Source organism: Silene latifolia, chromosome 7, assembly GCF_048544455.1.
Source record: "Silene latifolia isolate original U9 population chromosome 7, ASM4854445v1, whole genome shotgun sequence".
NCBI lineage: Eukaryota > Viridiplantae > Streptophyta > Magnoliopsida > Caryophyllales > Caryophyllaceae > Silene > Silene latifolia.
The window spans coordinates 106,627,954-106,653,547 of record NC_133532.1 but is presented as its reverse complement, the minus strand read 5'-3'; the positions used below and the strand labels follow the sequence as shown (position 1 = coordinate 106,653,547).

The 25,594-nt window shown below is 34.3% G+C and overlaps 1 protein-coding gene across 10 annotated transcripts; it reads left to right on the top strand.

Moving 5' to 3' along the window:
• Positions 1 to 4,899: 4,899 nt before the first annotated feature.
• Positions 4,900 to 16,440, top strand: LOC141592479 (putative mediator of RNA polymerase II transcription subunit 19b). 10 transcript variants are annotated; one of them, XM_074413177.1, is made up of 6 exons: positions 4,901 to 5,106; positions 10,358 to 10,562; positions 11,410 to 11,472; positions 12,962 to 13,251; positions 14,245 to 14,481; positions 16,105 to 16,440. In XM_074413177.1, the coding sequence occupies exons 3-6, from the start codon at positions 11,442 to 11,444 to the stop codon at positions 16,165 to 16,167; spliced, it is 621 nt and encodes a 206-aa protein (XP_074269278.1). In that variant the 5' UTR covers positions 4,901 to 5,106; positions 10,358 to 10,562; positions 11,410 to 11,441; the 3' UTR covers positions 16,168 to 16,440. The 10 variants fall into 10 exon arrangements, with proteins under 10 accessions (XP_074269275.1, XP_074269278.1, XP_074269282.1 ...); XM_074413181.1 differs by having other exon boundaries at positions 12,935 to 13,251; XM_074413179.1 differs by lacking the exon at positions 10,358 to 10,562 and adding an exon at positions 5,213 to 5,251.
• Positions 16,441 to 25,594: the final 9,154 nt, after the last annotated feature.

The following is a 25,594-nucleotide window of genomic DNA, read 5'->3' as shown; positions in this document are numbered from 1 at the left end:
GTTTGTTTGCAAGAGACGGTTTTGAGTTTGAGTCGGCTCGGAAAACAATGTACTGCTTCCCAAGCGGTTTTTGAAATTCAAAATTGTATGTTTTGAAAATCGAGTTTGAAATGTTTGAAGAGGTCTCGGGGACGGTGTATGGTCCTCGGGATCTCGAAAGTGTCTCGAGAAAAGGGTGTGTGCTTTTCCCGGATTTTAAAAGAGCCATTGTCGGCGCGAAACGGGTTAAAATCCGTGTCTAGACGCGGCGATTATAACGGTGTAAAAAAGGTGATTTTGAAATGGTTGTAGAAAACCGAGTTTGAAAATCGTCATTACGACGGCCTAAAAAGGCGTGTTGAAATGGTTATAAAACCGGGTTTGAAAATCGTCATTACGACGGCCTAGAAAGGCGTGTTTGAAATGGTTATGAAAACCGGGTTTGAAAATCGTCATTACGACGGCCTAGAAAGGCGTGTTTGAAATGGTTATAAAAACCGGGTTTGAAAATCGTCATTACGATGGCCTAGAAAGGCGTGCAACGGTCGGCGAAAGACCGAGGTTTGAAATGGCCATTATAACGGCGCAAAAAGGTGTTTTTGAAAGTTGGAAAATGACACGGAAGGACTTATGATCAAGTAGCACATAAGCACTCCAGTTTCATTATATTATGCATAATGCTGACACGGATTTTGGCTTAGAAGGGTGGGTTACACACCAAGCAATCAAACCCCGATTTGCGAGAGGGATACCAATCCAAACAAAATGTGTAAGGAGGGTGCCCTAGCCTCGTGCTCGAAAGTCTTTGAAAGCTCTTTGACGAAACAGAAATGTGTAGCGTCAATGGTATGCTTGACTCAATCGGAATTCGAAACGCGGGGATGAGAAAACTCACGCTGACGAGACGAGCCAATTGGTCGAAAAAGGTTAGGTTGTGGGCCCGGACAAGGAACCCGACCGTGACCGTAATATCAATTAATGCATTACAACCAAGACCTCGTTCGAGTCTCACCATCTAGGGATCACAAAGATGTAAGTGTCCTAGTTTTCCCCAGCGGAGTCGCCAATCTGTGGACACGGGCCCACCTACACGCCAAGCCGATCTGTCGGACGTATAGCGGTCTTTTGAAAGCCACGCTCGGCGGCGTAAAAATGCTTTCGGCCGGATCGTTTTAGATCGGTCGGTTTCGTCTCGGTAAGGGTCTCGAAACGATTAAAGATGTTCGGAGTCGCCACCAAGCATTTGTGGGATGCTTGGAACCCATTCGAATCCACATTATACCTCGGTCAAACGAAGCACAAAGCAATGTTTGGCATAGGTACTAAAGATAAGAAATCGTCCCTCTTTAGCATTCTATCTCTAGAATGACTCTCGTACGCCCTGGATAAGGTCGTCCACTATCCAAAGTTTTTGAGTAAGAGGTGAAGGTACGTATTGGGAAGCCCTTTAATCAGACACCCAATCCCGCCCGCGGTAGCGGCCTCTACTGATCGATCTTGGTTGGTTGAATACAAAAGTTGATAAAACGGTTTAAATCCATGAATGCACATCCAATAATTTAAACCTAACATGTGAGAACTTTCTAAGTCGGTTGATTTAATCCAAGTATCAAGCATAAGATGTCGCGTTGGATTTATGGTCGATTTGCATGCAAGACGGAAATTAAACATCCATTTACCGTATTAGGTTCATGGTGCATAACGTGATCATTTGTCTTAGTAAGGCGTTTTGCAAATACGATTAGTCGTCTGATCCGTCCTATATCCAGGTTAACCGAAGTCGGGATTGTCCTAGACTAGTGCTGGAAGGGGAACAGACCCTGCACCAGGCAGCCACATGAGGCGCGAGCCTGTTGGCGATGCAAGGGGGTCTCCACTGGTTTTGAAAACAAGAAAGAAAAGGCATGTTTAGGCGCGGGTCAGTCAACGGTTTAAGACGCGTTCTGACCATTTGAAAAACGTTTATAAAACGTGTTGAAAATGGGTATTTGAACCCGTTTTGGTTTGAAAGGGTCGTTTTTTAGACCGTATTTGTGTTGATTTGAAGAACGAGACTTGAATAATCGTCATTATTTTGATGATATTCGGCGTCGGGTTCGACTTGACATGGATAGTTTTGAGAATGATCATGAACTAGTTGTTTTAAGTTCATTTGAATATAATTAGTCGATACTCTCATTGTACCCGGGTTAAAATCCGGCATGGTATGTAGAACCAAGGATGACTTTGTGTTGGTGACTAATACAAAATGTAAAGAAATGATGAAAGGCTTTAAAATACCTCTCAAAATGTAAAGAAATGAAATAAAAGGCTTTAAAATATCTTTTAAATGTAATTAACCAAATATTATCACCGAAACACGGATTAAACCGTCATGGTATTAGGAACCAAGGGTGAAAAATGTTTTATGGTTAAAATCTTGTAAAAAGAAATAAAATAAAATAAAAAAGGGTTTGAAAATATTTGAAATGGTAAAACCGATTACAAATATGAAAATGAATTAATGAGGAAAGACGAGAACAAACACGATTGAGTCTGACCTGGACACCCCATTGAGGCGCGAGCCTCTATGCAGAACAAGGGGCTTTTGTCTCAGGCCAAAACTCAGTTTTGGCTCGTCTATCCTATGTTTTGGATCGTGTCATGCATGTTTTAGCATGTTAAGGTCATAAAACAAGTAAAGACATGATAAAAGAAGGATTTTTACACCCTCATACTTACATGTTTGGTTATGGCGAGAAACCGACGTGAGTGTAACAACTCGTTTGATCGGAAAAAGACTCGGTTTAAAACCGTTTTGGTAAGTAAAAAGAGTGTTTTTATTAAGATTAGTGACGGTGTAGTGGTCGAAGTGGTCGGTCAAGTGATTTAATGCACGATGACGGTACCAAACAATGTGTAAGGCTTGTATTTACGATCGGTAGGTCGTAAATACGCGTCGGGTTGTGACTTAAGAAGTCGAGTCGAGAATTTTAAGGGAGAAAAGAGGAGGCGGACACTCGCGTAAGTTCTCAAATGGGGGCATTTGAGGGATATTTATAGGAAAATGAGTGGTTGTGTGAGTTTTGAGCGACGTGGCCACACTGGCCGCTCAAAGAGGCGCGAGCCACGTCGCGGGTCTTCGAGTTGTCCTGTCACTTTCACACAAGTGCAATCATGATTTGTTCTATCCTAGGATTTGTAGTCACATGTTTGATACTTGACCATTCATGAATCCGGGAAATCTTAGTATACAAGGCTTTGAATGATTTGTTTTTGGTGGTTGACTCGGTTTGACTCGTTGTTGGAGTCGGGATTTTAATTTTTGAGTCGGTTCTTAGTCCGGTGTCGGTTTTGACTCTAGTTAGTGTCATTGCGACCCCGTCGTCGTACATTAAACACTCCATGTACTTTTGAAAAGTTTTTGAAATGTTTTATTTTCGAAATCGTTTTAAGTTTTCCGACGTAAAGTTGTACACAAACTGTCGATCAAACACCACGATTCCAAAGCATGTTATAGTCCGATAATCATCGGGTGTTTGTTGGAGTCTCAGCAGATACTGGGTATCTACAGAAGGCTTTCTCACAAATCGAAATTAGTACACAAATCGAAACAAGTTCAACAATTACTCGAAATTAGCATACAAGTCGAAAATTTAACACACAAATAGAAAGTAAATTAAATTAACCTATAACAAATTTGTACATCAATTATCCTAAAACAAATCAACGTACAAGCCCTTAAAAAGAGCTCCGTCGTCGTCCTCGCTGATTGTCGGTGCCTTGGCCGCCATCTAAGGTTTGTTTCGCTAAGGTTAGAAATTCAGAAGTAGAGGTTTTGTGTGACTTAGAAAGTTAGAAGTAGGGCGAGACATGGTAAAAAGACTAAAAGAGAAGGTTATTCTTTGTAAATTATAATAATTAGTTTATTGCTTCTGTTTGTTTTGGTAGTTTTTAAAGTTTTTTCTTTTTTTTTAATAGAATGGTCTAAGGGTCGGGTCCGGGTCTCGTAAATTGGACCCAGACCCGTACTCACTTTTTTTATGAAGGACCCATACTCGACCCATGCCCATAGGGTCCCAAAAATTTAGACCTATACCCGATTCATATGGGTCCGACCCGAAGGGTCTGGATCGAATCCCCTACCCAATGCCATCCCTAAATCACAACTAGCTACTCATGATAACCTGCAAAAGAGAGGGTTCCAATTTGTTTTTTTTTTTTTTTTATTGAAATGTAAGATAATACTCCCTCCTATTTTATATTTTATTCTCTTTACTTTTTTGCATAAGAAATAGTTAGGACCACTCAAAACACACTACCCCACGTGCCATTAAATTTGAACCACACAAATCATTTCAAAAAAGGAAATAGAGAAGAAAACCCAAATAACCGAATAAGGAAATAGGGAAGAAAATATAGAATATGAGGGATTATTAATTAAATACTCTCTCCCATCCAAACCAAAAGTTACATTTAACGTTTTGGCATTATTCATAATTGTAGAGAATCTTTGATATTATTAATAATGTATAAGAGAAAACCTAGTCATGCGAGATCTTGTTTGATAATGCTATAAGAATATCAAGTTTTTATAATTTTTAATAATGTATAACTAAATATATTCATTTTGCAAAACGCGCATCAATAAGCGTAATAAAGTAAAAAAAAATGTAATCCCTCCGTCCCAGTCATTTGTTGTCCTTTTCTATTTTGGGGTGTCTCAGTCATTTGTGGTCATTTCTATTTTAAGAATGAACTTAATGAGTAATTTGATCATTCTCCTTCAATTTGTTCCACTTGTCATTTAGTTATTGGTCCCTTCCTCTTTCCTATTTGTCGCGTAAAACGAAAGCGAACAATGATCGATTGGCCAAGGAATGAGGAGTAATCTTTAATTTGGATGGGAGGGAGAGAGTATAAAAGAGAGACAAAAGATCGTATATAGTGAGAGACTTGCGACATTCTGCAAAGCCAAACCCTTTTCCAATCGACAAAACAAAAATCACCACTCTCATCAAACTCCCTCTTCCACTCCATTAAAAGATGGACTGAAAAACAACATAAACCTGATACTAACTCTCTACTTCCGGATCCACGTTCACGACTCAGGCCATATCTAATTTTGTACCGGGTAATGGATAAGAGGTAAGCACTTGTCTGTCATGATTTTTCTGATTTGGGCTCCGACAAACCAAGGTATATCTAATTTCAGTTCAATCCTGCACAAATTTTTCTGTTGCATTCAGCACAGCCTCTTCCTTAATCTGGTACATCTGCAATTGAGGATCCAGTTGAGTGTATTTTCTCTTCTAATTTTAACTCCCAGCCATTTTTCCAGATAATTAAGCATATTGGTACTGTAGTCGCACTGAAAGAAAAGATGCTGTATAGTTTCTCTCCATCCTCGCATAAATAACACTTGCCTGTTTCATTTATTCCCAGATTCTTCAGTTTTGCTCTAGTGTTTATTGCTCCCTCATAAACTAGCCAGGCTTAGTCTATGCTTAGGGACTGACCACGAAGCCCAAACTTGTTCATACCATGGGGCTTTACTCTTTAGGCTTAGCATTTCTCAGGAAATTGTAACCATCCCGGATTCTATAGTTAGCAATCCAATCACCTTGATTATACCCCTGCATGACATTGTTTTTTCACATAGCAGATTTTCTCCAACTCCAACTTGAGTCAGTATTGGGCTCATAATCTGACCAGTTCCTCCCTTTGAGATAAATGTGATTTATCCATTGTACCCATAATTTATCAGGCCTAGTATATACCCACCACACTAGTTTACCCACAGCAGCAGCATTCCATTGAGTAATGTCTTTAAGCCCTAACCCCCCTTCCTCTTTGGGAGAGCAAACCTTATCCCAGGAGACAAGGGGAGCTCTTCTATACTCTGTTCTCCCCTCCCATAGGAATGTCCTACAAAGGGAGTCAATTCTATTTAGAACACTTTTAGGGATTATAAAGATCATAGCCCAGTAATTGTGATAAGTAGCCAGAACAGATTGAACTAGGATAAGTCTTCCTGCGTACGATAATTTCCGGCGCTCCAATGCTTTTTATTCTTGCTAGGATTTTATCAATTAGCCCCTTACAGTCATGCTTAGTGAGTCTTGTTGTCTGAATAGGAACTCCAAGATACTTGAAGGGCAACTCACCCTCCTTAAAGCCTGAAACATTCAAGATCTCATTTCTGTCACCCTGATTCACCCCATTATAATAAGCATTAGATTTGCCATGACTCACTTTTAAACCTGAGATTTTGGAGAAAGTACTAAAAGCTCTTAGCATAGTCATGATCGAGGCTTTATCTCCTTTACTAAAAAGTAACAAGCTAGTAGATGTTGCTTATGTGAGATTCAGCTTGAAAGTCATGAGCATCTTTACTTTTCCTGCTCTTACTCTTCTGATATCTGGAGAGCTGTTCTAGAGTGGTTGAGAATTCCTGGACCGGAATGGCAAAGTGGAGGAAGGACTGGTTTAATATCTCAGTTGCTGCTGTTGTTAACCACATCTGGCCTGAACGCAATGCTAGAACTTTCACTCAGAGACGGACTACCGTTTCCACCCTTCTGAAAAATATTCAATTCTTGGTTTTTGTACGTGTGTTAATGAGGGCAAAGGAGTCACACTATGGCTGTATAATTCATTGTCTCAATTCATAGCTGGAGTTGTAGGATGTTCTTTAGTATTATGACTATCTAATGGATAGTTTTTGCAACTGTAATTCTTTTTCATTTATGAAATGGAATGAATGGACACAATATTACCATAATATTTTATACGGTATATTCCAACTGTCTTAAATGTGAATTTGTGATATTTTAATATACCGTTTCTTTATCACTAGTCAATGAAATTGCTTCCTACTTTTACAATTTGGATCCTCTCCATTACTCTCTCTTTCCTCGGTAATACACTCTTATTCTAATACTAGATTTAATGCCCGGGCAATGCCCGGGCCAACTTGTAATAATCTATGATTATAATGTAATAATACTCTAATTAAGGCTCGGTTCTTTTACACTTAATTTTGTTGTACTGAACTTTTAAAAGCTTACATTCTCTAAATTGAATTTATAAGGCTGAATTGAACATATAGCTTAACTTGTAGAAAATAGGTATAAATTGAGCCGTTCGGTAGAGTCTTTTACAGAGTAATTTAGATAAAGCTAGAAACTCTAACTAAATAAATTTCAAAGAGTGTAATATTTAGGGAAGAACGACGTTTATTACTAACTCCTCTAACTCATATAGTCATATGAAATTCCATCTGGTTTTTGTATCAAAGAATGCATTTGTGTAATCTAGCTAACTATCAAAGAATGCATTTGTGTATTAGTTATTTGGTTTTTAACTTTTTTGCATAGTACGTTTTCTAAACTTCAAATTTACGTTCATATACTGAAAATAGAATAATTAGCAATAGATATTTTATAGTAGTTTCTATATTTTGTATTGTATCCTATCTAAAAGCTTCCGCGCTAAAACGTGAACCCAAGTACTGCTTAAGTGAGCTTAAGTTAGGGGTTGTATACTCAATACTTGTATTAAATCATTAATAATTGACTAATATATGTAATACTCCTATTGTTTTGATTTTTTTTAAACACACATAGCCCTACTTTATGTTCTTGTATTTGCAAACTATTGATGATAGAAATAACATATGATAACACGAACTCACGAAGTATAAAATCATTGTATTAACTAATGGTAAAATCTTTATTGTTTATTTTTATTCATATTGTTTCTTTTACTCGTACTTACTTAAATAATACTATATAATTTCGTAATTTATGAAATTTGGACTGTGATTAATTAGAGTGCAATTTCTAATATGTTAAAATTGAGTACTTTAGTAATTGGTTTGCAGCCAAACTCACGGATAATGAAAATTCAGTTTTATTAGTAGTCCCTCCATCCCATTTTGATTGTCCTATTTTCTAATTAAAATTATCCAATTTTCATTAGTAAATGCCTATACATCAAATTTCAAATCAAAAACTCCATATCAATTTGCTACACTAAAAAAATCATATTATCCATAAGCCAGTTGATCTCGGGAATTCTAATGGCTAATAACAATCACAAATTCTCCGTGGTAGAATTACCTGACATCAGTCAACCAACTTGTAAGATATTAGGAAAATAACGCAGCCGGAGAACTATCTTCACAGGATTGGTCGAAGTGGTCGTTTTGGACGGAAGGGTGTTGCCATTAATTTTGTGACCAAAGATGATGAGAAGATGCTCTCTGATATACAGAGATTCTATAATGTTACAGTTGAGGAACTCCCTGCTAATGTTGCAGATCTTATCTAATGGCAGCAAGTTTTATTATTGTGTTTTGAGGCATTATGTTATACTTTATTATGAGAATCTCTATTATTTATGAACACAAATACAACTCTCGTTATTATGGTTGGTCATTTTATTTATGTGGATTTTGGGAACAAAATTTTGTAGGCGCTTATTTAATTTTGGATGAAGGAGAGATTATTGGTCACATAATTGTGTTGTGCTTTTTTGTTTCCAAAATCATATGTACAGAACTACAAAACAACAACATAGTCTAATATGAAAAAAAATCCCCTAAGAAAATTAAGTCAACCAAAAGATGCATGTACATCAAAATAAGATTTATAAGTACCAACCTTGTCATATAGGAAGTAGATTTGGCTGACATTGCCTTAAACGTACAATATAATCCTGTATAAAGAGCACAAACTTCATTAGATATATACGTTCATCCTTTAAACATTATAAAATTGAAAAACTTCAGAAAAAAAAAAGCATGGTAAAACAAAGGCCATAACTCAAAATAACTATAATGATAAATATATTAATTAATGTCACAGAATGCATCATACGTAAAACTTGGGGATGATAGGAGGCATAGGGGGAGCATATATATATATAATAGTATAGGGGAAGTATTTAAGCTATTATCGACTTCTAGTGCTCCTCAATCTTGGGTTTTACGGAGTATTAGCCTCTTAGTTGTCCATTGTCTATCAAATTTTAGTGTTTACCAATTTCTATCTCATATTCAATTCACATAATAATACTTATCTATTTAATTAATAATATTAGTCATTCGTAAAATATGGACTCTCTATAATCGCTCGAAAAAAGTTTCCTTTATTAATATAGATAGATAGATAGATATTTTCTCTCTCCATTCATTAAAACACTAATTTAAAACCCGTGCAAAATTACATGGGCATAAATAGAGAAATATGCGGATCATGTTTTAAAATTATTATAATACTCCTGATTAACATAGCAGCTTCAATTTTTCTTCCTTATACTTTAATCTCTATTTTATTTATTTCGCTAGAATTGTGGCCTTTTTTTGAAAAAAATTGAAAAAAAAAGAACATTTCATTAATAGAACGTCATACGACACTTGCAAATGATATGAATAATCGAAAACCAATCTAATAGAAGCCAAAGAAAACTATTTTTCTTATAAACTAGGAATCTCAAAATAGGATCGGACAATTAAATTTCGTCCTATTATCGCTATCTTCATGTAACTTTTGAGGTGATCCTTCGTTCGATTGAGATAAAGTTGACCTCTGATTCGTTCCAAAGATCGTTCACAAATCACTTGTACCCTTTGAAAGAACACGCTACGAACCATCAACGAACTATTTTTGACTATATTACTGATGAGACTAAACCCACGACTAAATGGAAAACCCCCGAAATAAGAGACGGAAAAACATATCTCACCAAAATGGAGACTATTATTGAATAGAAGATAGATCTACATACTATTGGTTGAAAAATAAAGCAATTTTGGGGATTACCAGTTACCATCGATTGATGATCGATGGGAGCGCGAAGCGCCCCATATAATTGATGGAGGCTAGGGTTTTTAGAGAGAGGTTTTTTTTTATAGAGAAGTTTCACGGAGAAAGATATTGTTTTTACTAAGAGTAAAGTACGATGTACAAATTATCTTTTATGACTTTTTTTTAGACTACCTTTGTTTTCGTTATTTTTGGTGGATAATTGGGCTCTACATTGACGTTTAGATAGATTGTCAGTTTTCCAAAATTGACCTAAGCATGACTCCCTTCTTGTTTTAATTTTGCCTAGACGCAATTTGGAATAGTCAATATATGGATATACACGTACTTGACTTGAACCTGTGCAACAAAGATCCACAGATATATGTAAATCATATACGAAGCTAAGTTATAAATTATATAACACAACATTATATCACTATCTCCTTTATAATTTTAGTAAGGAAATAGATTAATCATCTAATATTGGCTCTAAATTAATTACCACCATGTTTATCATAACAATTGTCCTCAACTCTCTTTCACTTAAATGGATACATTGAAGCCACTAATATATCATTATTGACTAGGATTACCGACACACAATTGAGTCCCGAAAAGCGTGCTAATGGACAATCACAATCCCTCGTTAGCACAAGAGTCAAGACCCTTGTGAGTCCGTAACTCTACTTGAGAATCAACGCCGTAATCCGTATATGTTAGTGGATCTTTGCCCGTACGGCGGTACTCAATATCAGAGCTCATAAAAAAGCAGCATTGAGAATTACTCCGTATGTAAGTAAGAGCAATTGATGATGTTTCAATTAAATCAAAGTATTTGTTTCATCTTTTTACCCATGTATTTAATTTGATTATCCATGTATATTTTCTATTCCCTTCGTCCCAATCATCCTTATATCATCACAAGGAATAAAAGAAGAGGTAAACAAATGATCGAGATGGAGAGACTAGAGAGTAGTTTTTTTTATGAGCTAATTACTGTCCATGTATGTTTTCTTCATGTTTTGTTATAAAAGGTTCGATTTTTATATTTGTTGCATAAATGGGTTGTGTTGTGTTGTGTTGTGTTTATATTTGTCATATTACTGATAGTTGTTGTATGAATGTCAATATGCTTTATTGATATTATTCGTTGGCTCTGATTATAGTGTTTAATGCAATGATAATCTGCTAACTTAAATAGAATATCAATTTTAATTTGATTATTTGATTTAAGGGGGAAATTATTGATTTTGGTAAAGTTGAAAACTTGCTGCATTTATGCTGGTGTTTCGAGTATAAGATTGTTGTAGATGATTTGCTTTAGGGCGGCTTGCTCCGCGAAAGCACCTGGGGAAAGGGGGGTTAGGGTTATGTTATTGAAATGGAGTTAAAATCTGATGCAAAATGGTAGTTCATATATTGTTATACAAAAATGGAGCTAAATCCTCGTGAAAATCGGCTTGTTTTTCAGTTGGTGCTGTCAAAGGGAGTTTAGTTTTTTTATTGTTGATGCTTTTGATGTTTCTTTTGCTATATGAAGCTCGTTTTTGTCTATTTTGGTGTTTGCTATAGTGGTGCTAAATATTATGCTAGTTATCGATTAAATATTGATTACTTCTGCATTTCATGTTTGTAACAGATGATGAAAAGCTGTGTTTGGTAGTGACAATAATGAGCTTCAAAGGGGCAAAGTTTGGATTTGGTAAGGCAATAACATTAACGACATTCTCTATGTTTTTTGCTTGGTTGTCTTGGTACTTTATTATTGCTTATAGGAACTGGCTTGATTATTCGACTTGTCCTTGACCAAGTTCTTGTTGCATAAGTATTTCTATTATTAATGGATGAATTCGGTGATTACAAGGTGTTCTGTTGTAAGTTTGATATGCATGAAGAATAGACATTTATGCATTTCGTATCTACGAGATTTACTTGATATGTTGCCAATAGTAATAGTTGTTAACTGGTTGACACCTCCAGTTTAACAATATGTTTTCCTTGTGAACAATGATGTCTTTGACGTGTTCAGTTCATTGATTGCAATGTTTTTAGCAAATATTTACTGAATTATGGGCTTCCCCTACACCTCCTTTATAAGTATACGCCACAGTTTTAATGGCTTCACTGTGTATCAGAGCTTCTTGATGAAAGTATATTCACGAGGTTTAAATGCAGTGATAAATTGATATTAGAGCTTAACGATACTTGGTTGAGTGTGAGTAATTGCTCGGTGAAGTTTTGAAAAGTAGACAACTCTGGCACATCAATTTGCTATTCCTTATTTGCAAAGCTCGTGTTTTATTTACTGTGAGGTTCATGCTGCTGTGATTTATCAATTCTGCCTTTTGGGATTTTATTTGAGGTTAGATTTCTGGCTGAGCTCATCCTTGCTTGAGCTCATCATTTTCAATGTTGATTTCGAACTTTTTGGTATACTGGTCATTTCTGGATCCTACAATAATTATGTTGTGTCATCGTCATTTAAATTACTCTTGATATGCATCAAGAAAAGGCATTTCTGCATTTATTATCAAAGAGATTTATGTGTTGTATTACCCATTGTAATAATTCTTAACTGGTTGACATTTCCAGTTTACATGTTTTCCCTTGTGGGCAATGGTGTCTTTAACATCTTGATGAGGGTCGTTGCTGGCAGTACTTTCCGTAAAGATTTGCAGAATGTTTGGCGTTGCCTGACCTCTCTTTTACAAGTATGCGACAGACCTAGTGCCTTCACTGTGTATCAGAGTTTCATGATGAAAGTTTCTTCATGAGGTCTAAAAGCAGTGATAAATTAATAGCAGAGCTTAATGATACTTGGTTGAGTGTGAGTAATTGCTCGGTGAAGTCTTGATATGTAGATAGCTCTGACACATCGCGTTGGAGAGCTCATACTTTATGTACTATGAGGTTCATGTAGCTGCGATTTATCAATTCTGTCTTTCTTGGGATTTTGTTTGTGGCCAAGTTTCTGATTGATTTCATGCTTTTAGGATCTCGTCATTTAACATTGCACGCTTGTGTCATGACTGTCATCGTCATTCTCGATATTCTTGATATGGAAGTTACGTCATCTTGGGGACAGTTGGGTGAATTTTCTTAGTATTTACAGTCCAAAGTAACTGTACTGGTGCTTGCGAAAAGCAATGAATTACGTTTCACAGGCTAAGTACATGTCACCTGTATGCCAGGACCTAAGGAGCTCGGGGGTTCAGTTGATCTCGTCAATCACTACAAACTTCAGTCTCTTCATGAGTTCTTCTGCAAGAGGTCGCTTCCCATGTCAGTTTCGGAGACACCATACTTGCAAAATGTGGTAGGAGATAGGGAAATAAGAAAAGGAGCGGGAATGGAGTTGGACCAGTTGTCTGAGAATCTTGCACGTCCTGAAGATAAAAAGGAATGCGTTCATCCGTTTCGCTTAGATGTCCTGGCAGATGTAATTCATATGCAAGAAACAGCCACTGCTAGACTCTCTTCTGTAAGTTACCTTTAATACACCTTCACTGTGCAATTACACAAAAACACATGAATTTCGATTCCTCTATAATGTCAGAAGTTACTTACCGAGTCCCTCTAGGTATTTCCACATTCATGAAGAGTTCCATTTTGCGTGTTCAACCAAATAAAATTTATCTATTCATTATAAAACTAGTTTAGACCCCGTGGTTTTTATAAATAAATTACGTATAAAATAGTGATATTTCATTAATTGTCCATATTTCCCGTTATTGTATCTTACTTTGTTGACAATTAATCAAGAGAATTGAGTAATGTGCTGAAATGTATTTTAAACACACTTTTTTTTTATCCACAAAGCTAATGATTTCAATTTTTAAATTCTCTCAATTCTTTTTTCACAAATATAATAATAGTGATTTGCAATTTTGTTTTATACTTCGTATGTAGTATGTGTCAAGTCATTCTCAAATAATAGTACCAATAAAATATTTAGCAATTTATAGTTTTATATAAATTTTATTTATATTTTAAATGAGAGATTATAGTTTAATGTTTGGTGAAAATAATATAATTTGATGAAAAAATTAATTTTAATTATAAGATAATAATTTAATGAAATAAAAATGTAATTATTAGTTTCCCTTTTTAGTGAATGTACATAATTGTAATTACCTTCCTTATTTAAAAAAATGCTTTTTGGAGGGAAAAATGTGAGAATTCATATTCTTTAATAGATAGGGGATAGGGGATGTAAAATCATAGGATATATTACTTCCTAAATGTTGTGAATTTGCATGGTGACCGAACAACCACTTAATATACTGTCGAGGAAAACATTGTTTTTTGTTCACATGCTTGTTTATCAAAACTTTAGCATACTTTTTGGAAATACACCCTTCTTATCGAACGGTGGTTGTGAAATTCAATTTTTTTTTTCACATTTAGTTTCTGAACTCCTCTTATCTGAGCAAGGTGAGTTGAGTGTTCTGTTTACCTTGTGCATTAATTTCAGTCAACTATTTTGCTCCCTACTCAGCCAGATAGAGGAACTCCGACTCCCATGACAAAGTTGGAAAACATGTCTAGGGATCGGCATCATAAAAAGAATAACGGTAGGCACAAGCGTAAAATTAAGGATACAAAAGACCAAAGCCATCAAAACAAGGGCAGAGATGGCAACGAAGTTAAGGACGTGAAGAGAGATCAGCCACTGATGAACGGCCAGGATCACATGAAACGTCAAGAAAAGGTTTGGATCTAAAACTCAATCTCACAATGTTATTTTGGAGTTACGACATTTTCCTTTACGGTTTCTTGAATAGAAATATAACATTACATCGGTCTGGTTTTTCCAGTTACGTAAAGGCCTTTACCAATATAACAGGAACATTTTCATTCCATTCCCACTCCTAACACGACACTTAAGGATATAGGTAGGGAATCCGTACACCGACACTTGCTAGCTAAACACTTCTCCTAATAAGTATACAAGATTGAAAGCTCACTTGCCAAAAGTAGATGAAGAGATTGTTTGGTTAGCTTAAGATATGGTACATGAAAATTCAATAGGTCTTGCTTCAAACTGTAAATTAAGACGGCTCACAACCTTCTTTCATTTTCACCTTTATTTATTTCGGCTTCATAAATTAAGATGGTCTTAAATGAGATTTGTTGTTGAAGATTTAGGCATATCTCAAAGTCTCAAACATCTCTCTATTATATGTCGAAGTTTAAACTACTCTAGATCTCAATTTTTTTGTTTAAATAATACGCAACAATAAACATTTAAGCAAAGTCGGGTCGATTCAATTTTTATTTTATTTTGCAAAATGGGATCAACGTAGGCCTGAAATTCGGAGCCGTGGGATCGGAGTGGGAACACACGTGGTTGCCTGGAATGTCCACTCAAAGTGTTGTTTTTGGTTAGGAGCTGGCAAAACCCGACCCGACCCGTCCGAAACCCGACCCGATACAACCCGAAAATTGGGTGACTCGAAACCGACCCGACCAGACCCGATAATATCCTTATTTTTCCCAACCCGACCCGGCCCGACCCGGCCCGTGACCCGATATTGACTCAACCCGATAGATAACCCGATAATGAATTAACTTAATAATGGTGTAAATAAGACCAAATTGATATTAATCTTAATTATTCACTTAAAATTACAGTTAATACACCTACACGTTTAAACATAAAATTACCCATCTAAAACTAAATACACAAGAGAAAATATATGCTTATATTCTGACCCGATACTAACCCGACCCAATTTGCCACCCGTTGATGACCCGACCCGAAGATGACCCGACATGAACCGTAACCGACTCAACCAGTTGCTTTGCTAACCTGACACAACCCGAACCCGATATGACCTGACCCGCTTTGACCCGACCCGTAACCGATCTGAGTGACCCGATTGCCACCTCTAGTCCCAAGTTTGATTCATGTTAGAGGCATCTACTGTATTTTTAATTCTATGTGGAGTCGTCACCTTCTTTAATCCGTTACTTTGGATACATGTACTCATGTATACACCTATACTCGAATCTGAGAAACACGATGCATTTTATTGTGAGACATAAGTTTCATTTACGGAAAACATGGTGCAAAAAGATAAATTGTGAAACCTGCTTATATATACTCCTTTAAAGAGGCATATTAAATAATAATGTGAGACATATTAGTAGTATCATGTACGGAGGACCTTGTACTGAAAACTTGGTGCAAAATGATATAAATTGTGATACCTGCTTATATCTCCTTTAAATTTCATGTGTCAGAACCAACGGTGTGCTTACTGTCTAGGCCGCTATGGTCTAAGATATTCATGTACTCGTACTAATTTTCATTTTTGTTTTTGTCTTCAAGAAGAGGAAGCACAATGGGGTTGACAATCCGTCACGAGCTCAAAGGCATGAACAAATGAGGTAACATAAGACCCGCTGAGAACGCCCTGTATCATTAGATCACCATTATGTTTTTGGTTTTCTTGAGGCGTTACTTTCAGTTATGTAATAGTAGTAGGTTATGTAAAGAGAAAAACGTTGTCTCGTCCTCCAGCTCGTTAACTATGAAGAAAATATTACTCTTTTGTCCCAACCGAATACTTAAAATTCCATTTTTGTCCGTTAAAGTAAGTAGGTTACATTTTTTTCAGACAAGTTTTGCTTGGTGAAAGATGTTGCAATTATTGTCAGTACTTAATTTGGTGTCTAGAGTTGTTCATCTATTAAAAGTGCGGTAATTAGGTTGCAAATCGGGATGGTGACTTCGATGGCTTACATTATTTCTCCAGTGTACGTTTCTGCTGATCAGTCGATGCTGGTAAATATTGTCATGATAATCTTTGCATTAGGCCTGAAAAGCATGCTATTAAATATCAGTCAGTAATCCGACTTGTTCCGGCATATCAGCCGCTGGATATGATTTTCAGCATTCAGTATTATGAATTCCCGTGGCTTTGCACAGGCTACCAAATATGTAGAAGATATAAGCCGTTACTTGGCCAATTCGGCATGCGTAAACCTCATGAAAACCGATTCTAAATTTGTACTCCCTTGATCTTAATTACATGTACAAGATAATTTAGCTGTATTGGGCAATTTGACATGCACAAAGCTCATGCAACTAATTACTCCCTGAATCCTGAACTTATGTTTTTCATCTGGGTTTTGGTGGTCGAATGATGGTTAATTTTGACCCATATGCTCTCATAATAAACAAGTACTGGGAAATTAATAATCAAAGTTATCCAATTTGAAAAAATTAATACACATTTAACTCGAAAAATTTAACTTTTTTTCTAATTTAAACTGTTACAAAAAAAAAAAAAATTAGAAACTCTTTCCTCAAAAAAAAAAAAAAATATTCATAATTAAGTGTTGGAATTCGTTAATCTCATTAGTTTACATATTGAATATGTGAATAATTAATTTAGTCATAAAATTAAAATGGATCTTATGCATGCAAAACAATTACAAGTATAAGGAGAAAATCAATTCTTACATTGAGTGTTTTGGATAAATGGGCACTAGCAAGTTCACCTTCTTACTAGTTCTTGAGCTTTCCTTATGAATAACAAGATTCAAGTGTAGAATCTCTCCCCAAGGATTGTACCAAGATAATACCCTTAATAGTTTAAATTAATATGAGACTAGTATTAATAAAAACTACCTTAAGCTTGACACAAAATAATTTGTATTTCGCTCTTGAAAATTTCGGTCAAGAGGAAGAGTTTTGTGAGATTTTTGCTCTCTTTTTCTTTCTCAAAGTATAGAGTTATTTTAGCACACTCTAAAAATATCACATACAATTTTTGTGTTGTAGAATGAAATAATAATACAAGAAAGAGAATTTCCTTACATAGATCATATATCCATATTAGACTCTCTAATAAAAATTAAATTATCTCATAATTTATCATTTTAGTGATCTATGTAACATGCATGCAAATATAAAAGCATAAAAATGAAAGTTAAGGAAAAACAATTTCCTTACATAGATTTTTATGGTAATATGGGCACAATCAAGATCTCCTACCTTGATTGTTCTTGAGCTTATAATAAAAGGATGATCCTCCTAACAAATCTTCAAAGAGAAGATCTCCTAACAATATGCACCCAAGAACTCAACTCAATTATTCTAACAAGTATTTACTAGTAACTTATTAGAATTATTCCCTTGATAATATGTAAATAATACTAACACTCTTAGTAATTATTTATTTTAGTTTACTAACAACTTAGTAAAGGATGAATAATAATTTTAGAGAGATGATAGATTTTGTTCACATGCAAAACACATAAGTGAAGTAGTATGTACAAAATGAACGACAATTTTGGAGTGTATATGGAGGAAAAGTGGCGGATGGAAGAGGGTGGAGTGAGGGAGTGACTTTGCTTTATTTTTGTCCAATCATTATGACATGCATAATGATGTTATGACAACTTATGGAAAAATCAAGTAAAGTGAAATGATTATGTCTATAATCATCCACTACACTCCATTTACACGGTCCAATGTCCCATTTACGGGTCCATTTTGGTTCTTATATTTGTCGCACAAATACGTGTAAATTTTATTTAAACATCGTTTCATGTTTAAATGCTTCCAATTAATTTCGTCCAAATCACTCCGTAAATATACGTGTACCGCTACATATGTTATTTACGTACTAATATTAATCACATTAATCAATTAGTACAATTTTAGTGAATTAACAATTAATTAACTAAAACCCGTCTCCCAAAATTTATTATTCAATTATCGCATAATTGAATAATAATTGCCATGTGTCGAGTTCGCAACTCGAAATCTCTCTAAAAATAATCGACTAACCTTTTAGTCCATAAATCAAGGGACTAAATAAATTGTATCTCATACAATTAATTAGTTATCAATTGGGGTTCGTTCCTATAGGTGTGACCGAAAGGGGTCAGTTGATCACCGTCGTCTCACGACAATAACGTCAAACTCTAGTCAGCCAACCGTTATCGATTTACGTTAATCAACTAACGAGGATCAAATAATTAAATATCTGATGATATTCCTTTAATGAGATTTATTATGTAAACGTACTATTGTAGAGGACACTAACTCCAATAGTAGGCATGCAAGGCTAAACATCTTGAGAAGAACAACCTAAAACTAGGGTTGCATGCTTAGTCTCTTGTAAAGAGCAAAAATGAAAAGCATTGGGCATGCTACCCAAGGCCAATTTTCCGGCCACTCATAAGAGAAACAATTAGTCTCCCTTGTGACGGATGCTATCCGTCACAAGGTGAAGACGGAGCGAATATCAACCAGATTAGATAATATGGATAGTAGTGGTCCCTTTTTTGGTATTAATATAATAAAAAGATGATTTGACAATAGAGATTAAAAAAGGAAAAATGGGGAACTCCCCATGTTGAGTCAAAGCGCTAATAAGTGTATCACATCCTTGCTTTTGCTTTTTTTATTGGAATTTCGAAAACTCCACCTCTCTCTAGCTTTTTTCATTATCTCTCAAGAAAACCAAAAATAATTAAAATCTCTACCATCTTCATCCTCACATCCTCACCATTTTCATTCATCTTTTTCATCTTCATCTTTACCATCCGCATCAAAATAATTAAAACCAAGACGGTATCATTTTAATATTTTTGGAGCTTCATCAAGCTAATGGGAAAAATAACAGTGGCTAGAAAGAAAACTCCGCAAAAAAATGTGGAAGGTATTGTGTTTAACATGTTGATTTTATGGTGGTATTTTGAGTTTAAGTAATTTCTTGTAAAATATTGCTCAAATTTGTAATTAATGGTCACATTTGGTTAATTAATTGTTGTTGTATCCAATCTCTCCAAAGATATTGTGTTTCATTTATTTAACTTTTTTTTTACACCAAAACAATTGATTTAATGTAAAAATTAGGTTTTACGAATCTTGAATTTTTTTTTTGTGATCCGATTTGTTTTCGTATTGATCTTGTTGTTTGTATTAATTAATGTCAAAATTAAGTTTTTGTATTAATTGTTGTTGTGCTCTGATTTTACGAATTTTTTGATCTTACGAATCTTGATCTGATTTGATTTGTTTTTGTATTAGTTAATGTCAAAATTAGGTTTTGTCGAAGGCTTATGATGACGAAAATAGAGAAAAATGTGATTTTGTGTTTATCTCGCAATGTTTGCGTTAAAAATGTTACCACCTTAGTATCCAGATGTAACCATGTTTGAAATGTTGTCTATTAGATACAATGCTGAATTAATGTTATGATGATAACGTCTATGAATAAACATGGTGACATATGAAAATGTTACCGCCTTAGGGTGAAATGTAACTGTTAAATTAGTTATTTGGTTTACCTCAAAGCCTCTTAAAATGAAAACATATGAATAAAAATGGTGAAATGAAAACGTTAATATAAATGACTAAACATGATGACATATGCGTGTGTTGAAAATGTGATCAACTTAGTTAATAAATGTACATATGTTTAAGTATGTTGCTCATTATATATATAAATGTTTATTAGGGTTTAAAACGAATCTTAACAAGATAACATAAATGAGTAAACATGGTGACATATGTGTTAGTGTTGAATATGTGATAATCTTAGTTGAAAAATGTACTTATGTTTGAGTATGTTGTAATTTATATTTATGTTTATTTGAGTTTAAAATGAATCTTAACATGTTAACATAAATGACTAAATATGGTGACATATGTGTTTGTGTTGAAAATGTGACTATCTTAGCAAAAAAATGTACCCTTGTTTGAGTATGTTGCTCATTATAGAAATGTTTATTAGGGTTTAAAACGAATATTAACAAGATAACATAAATGAGTAAACATGGTGACATATGTGTTACTATTGAATATGTGACCACTTTAGTGAAAAATGTTTTTATGTTTGAGTGTGTTGTTATTTATGTGTACGTTTATTTGGGTTTAAAATGAATCTTAACATATTAACATAAATGACTCAACATAGTGACATATGTGGTAGTGTTGAAAATGTGACCGCCTTAATTGATAAATGTATCTATGTTTCAGTGTCTTACTCATTATAAAAATGTTTGTTTCAGTTTAAAATGAATCTTAACATGACAAAATAAATGAGTAAACATAGTGACATGTGTGTTAGTGTTGAACATGTGACCACCTTAGTCAAAAAATATACCTTGTGACAACACATGTAACCATTACACTAAATATTTGTTTAGATTTAAATGAATGTTATAGTGATAACATCTAAGAATCAACATGGTAACATATGGTTTGTGTTAAAAATGTGACCATCTTAGTCTCGATATGTAACTCTGTTTTAAATATTGTCGTATTAGTTAGAATGTGTGAATGAATATAATAACGATAACATTTATGAATAAACATAGTGATATATGACTTGTGTTAAAAATGTTAGTAGCCGAGTCTCGAAATGTAGCCATGTTTTTAATTGTTGTCACATTAGTCTGAATGTGAATGTTATAACGACAACATCTATGAATAAACATGGTGACATATGATTTGTGTTAAAAATGTTACCACCTTAATATCGAAATGTAATTCTGTTTGGAATGTTGTCATGTTAGTTAGAATGTGTTAATGAATATTATAATGACAACATCTATGAATAAACATGGTGGCATATGAAAATGTTACCATCTTTGTCTCGAAATGTAACCCTGTTTGGAATGTTGTCATGTTAGTTATAATGTGTGAGTGAATATTATAATGACACTATCTATGAATAAACATGGTGGCATATGAAAATGTTACCATCTTTGTCTCGAAATGTAACCCTGTATGGAATGTTATTGTATTAGTTAGAATGTGTGAATGGATGTTATGATGGTAACATCTATGAATAAACATGGCGACAAATGAAAATGGTACCAGCTAAGTTTCAAAATGTTCCATATTTTAAATGTTACAATATATTAGCCAGAATGTGTTGCCATATATTTTGTTTGAAGTACACTTCTAATGTAAAGTAATGGTAAGGTTTTATACTCATTTCGCAGAAATTTGTATGCAACCTTAGCACCTAAAAATGGACAAAACAAAGTCTGACGTTGGACAAACCTCGAAGCAGTTGGAGGTGCAAACAACAAAGAAATTGGAGATCCTCCAAAGGGTGTTGCCAAGAAAAAAAATGAAGGGGACAAAGGTCATTCATGGACTATTATCTGTTTAACTGTCAGTTTGTAATAAAACTTATATTTAGTACTTGGTGGTTTGTTTGGGGATATGTTATTTTGGAATAGAATTTTAGTCCCTCTTGATATAAGACATCTAAGATAATGTTTGTTTTGTGACTACCTTAATAATTATAAAATGTCATCATTATCTATCTAAATGTGCGCATTTTTTCTTAACAATTTTAACTATGTCATCGTAAACGTCTAAAATATCTTAATTTTTGTCGAATATATGACCATTGAAATTATAAAATACTTCAAAGAGTGTTATGTGACTATAAGACAATACAATGTTACCATCTAAAAGATTATAGTAGTATATTACCTTCAGTTATAAATACTAAAAAAATTTGTTCGTTTAATTTCTAATGTTATCATAAGAGAGTACATTGTTACCATTTGAAAATGTATATAAAATTGTAATTAATTGGTAACAGATTTATTTTAAATGGTAACATAACATAATGTTAATATTAAGAGACTGATATGTGACTACATCACTAGTAAAATACTATATATACTTCGTTCTTTTAATTTCTAATGTTACATGGAGAGTATAATGTTACCATTTAAATTCTACTGCTGGTCGTCTGAAATTGGTTCCGAAATGATAGCATACTTAGCTAAACTAGTGACATAATGGAGTGAAATTGTAATATATTTAGGGGGCGTTTGGTTCAAACATTAGGTATGGAATGGAATGGATTTTAACTCCAAGGAGGTATGGAGTTAGAACCCCATACCTGTTTAAAGTTGTTTGGTTCAATCCGGGAATGGGAATAATAATGTGTGGGATGGAATGGAGTTGGAACCTTGGGGAGAAAGATGGGTATGAGATTCTAATGGGTTGGAATGGAGTTAGAATCCATCGGGTATCTAACTCCATTCCAAAATGCTCCAACCAAACATTGGAATGGCTTGAATCCATTCCAATCCATTCCAAAAGCTCCAACCAAACACCCCCTTAGTTAAACTTAGTGATATACTAGAGTGAAATGGTAACAATTTGAGCACTTGTAATTACAAAACGTACGCTGACAATGTTATAACAACCTTACAGCACTATAAAACATGTACTACCTAAAACGTTTTTCCCAAAATGTGGTCGGATTGTTATCATATACCCAAATGCCCTTTTGCGCCTTTTATATCAGACAGGGGAGAACGTTGTATGCGGAACTGTTAGTTGCCCGCATCTCTATGGTTGGTTTCCTAGCCTTCTTCTTTCCCAAGTTCCTTTCTTTTTTTTACGTTGATTGCGCCCGTTGTTGTACAACGTATAGGGTCAATAATAGTAGGCGCCCGCAACTCTATGGTTGGTTGATCTTCGTCCATATTAAGGGACACATATGTGCCACTAACATAGCCGATGTCTCGTTGCTGGTAAATATGAACACATTATCAGCATATAAACTTCAGATGTTTACACATTAACATTTAATGTAACCAGTTAATAGGTAGAATTTTACCATCTTAGTTATACCATTAAAATCTAACTGTACAACAAAGATGTGACTGAATTTGAATAGAGACTTATAATGATCACATATATGCATTGCGATGGTGACATGAAAGTTTGTGTAAAATGTTATTATCTAAGTCAATAAATGTAACCATTTACAATAAGTTTTATTTGATTTAAATGAATCCTATAATGATAACATATATAAATGAACACACTGACATGTGAGTTTGTGTTAAAATGGTTACCATCTTAGTAAGCATGTGTTGTCACTCTACCGAATGTGTGACATAAATGTTACCACCCTTAGTAAAATGATATAATCTTAGGCTGAAATGTAACCATAATAACAATGTTTAATAACAAGTTAATAATATTGGTACCTTCTTCAAATATGGTCAAATATGGTCACATATTTGTAAAAACATGCTCACATTTTCAACAATTACATATAAGTCACCATGTTCATTATATTATGTTATCATCTTAAGGATAATTTGTAACACCAAAAAACATAATATTATTGGTACATATCTTGATAATGTGGTCACATTTTGAACAATCACATATATGTCACCATGTTTAACCAATTAGGTTAACATGTTAAGAATAATTTAAAACATAACATTGGTACATTCCTAAGCTAAGGTGGTCACATTTTCAACAATCACTTATATCACCATGTTTAGACTAAGTTGATATGGTGACAATTGTATAATCATATGGTCACAACAAAACCAGGGTGTTTTGTTAAGAAATGATATCATCTTAGCCTCGAACACCCCGAAAGATCAAGACCTATGACAAGAGCAACCAAATTTAAAATTTTGGTTAAAATGGTAACACTATACCATAAAGGTGGTCACACTGTACGCTAAAATGGTAACATATATGACTGATCGTATAAACTTTTAAAAATGCATCTACAATTATATTTTTCAAAACGCTAAAATGGTAACATATATTTTGTAAAGTGGTAACATTTTCAACAAACACATATATGTCACCAAGTTTAGCCTATTATGTTAACATGTTAAGAAAAAATCAAGGGGCTTCCTGACATAGAGTGGTCATATTCACAACAATCACTTATATGCAATCACTTAGATGTAGATTTCTTGATACTGAAACCCAAGAGCTGCGAATGTTTCTTATACATGCTGAAAATGTGTTCCCATTTTCCAGCTTTTATTCCAAATAAGCTCCCTGAAAGATCAGTACTTGGGACAAAAGATCCATCAAAATTTAAACTTTGGTTAAGATGGTAACACTGTCTCCATAAAGATGGTAACAGTTTGCACTAAAATGGTGACATATATAACTGAATATTATAATAACGACAAACCATTTTTAAACTTTGGTTAAAATGGTAACACTGAACTCTAAAACGGTAACATGTATGATTGTATAAGGTTTTCAAAACGCGAGATATTTCCCATTAACCTAAGTGTAACACTGTCAATTTAATAGACGTATTTGTTAGTTTGAATCTTCATATTGAATCTACTAACACCTTCATCTAATATTGAATCAAAAAAGGCATCATCTTAGCAAGACGACCGACCATCTTACAATCTCATCAACAAAACCAAAGAATCTCGTCATCATAACGGAAACTTAACATCACATCAGCAACAACGAAAACAACAACGCCAACAAATTAGCATCTCATCAATAGCAATGAAAACAACAAAGCTAACAAATATTCAATATTTTCATCTAAAATTGTAAAAACATCAACCTAAATATTTGAAGAAGGTACCAATATTAACTTGTTATTAAACATTGTTATTATGGTTACATTTCAGCCTAAGATTATATCATTTTACTAAGGGTGGTAACATTTATGTCACACATTCGGTAGAGTGACAACACATGCTTACTAAGATGGTAACCATTTTAACACAAACTCACATGTCAGTGTGTTCATTTATATATGTTATCATTATAGGATTCATTTAAATCAAATAAAACTTATTGTAAATGGTTACATTTATTGACTTAGATAATAACATTTTACACAAACTTTCATGTCACCATCGCAATGCATATATGTGATCATTATAAGTCTCTATTCAAATTCAGTCACATCTTTGTTGTACAGTTAGATTTTAATGGTATAACTAAGATGGTAAAATTCTACCTATTAACTGGTTACATTAAATGTTAATGTGTAAACATCTGAAGTTTATATGCTGATAATGTGTTCATA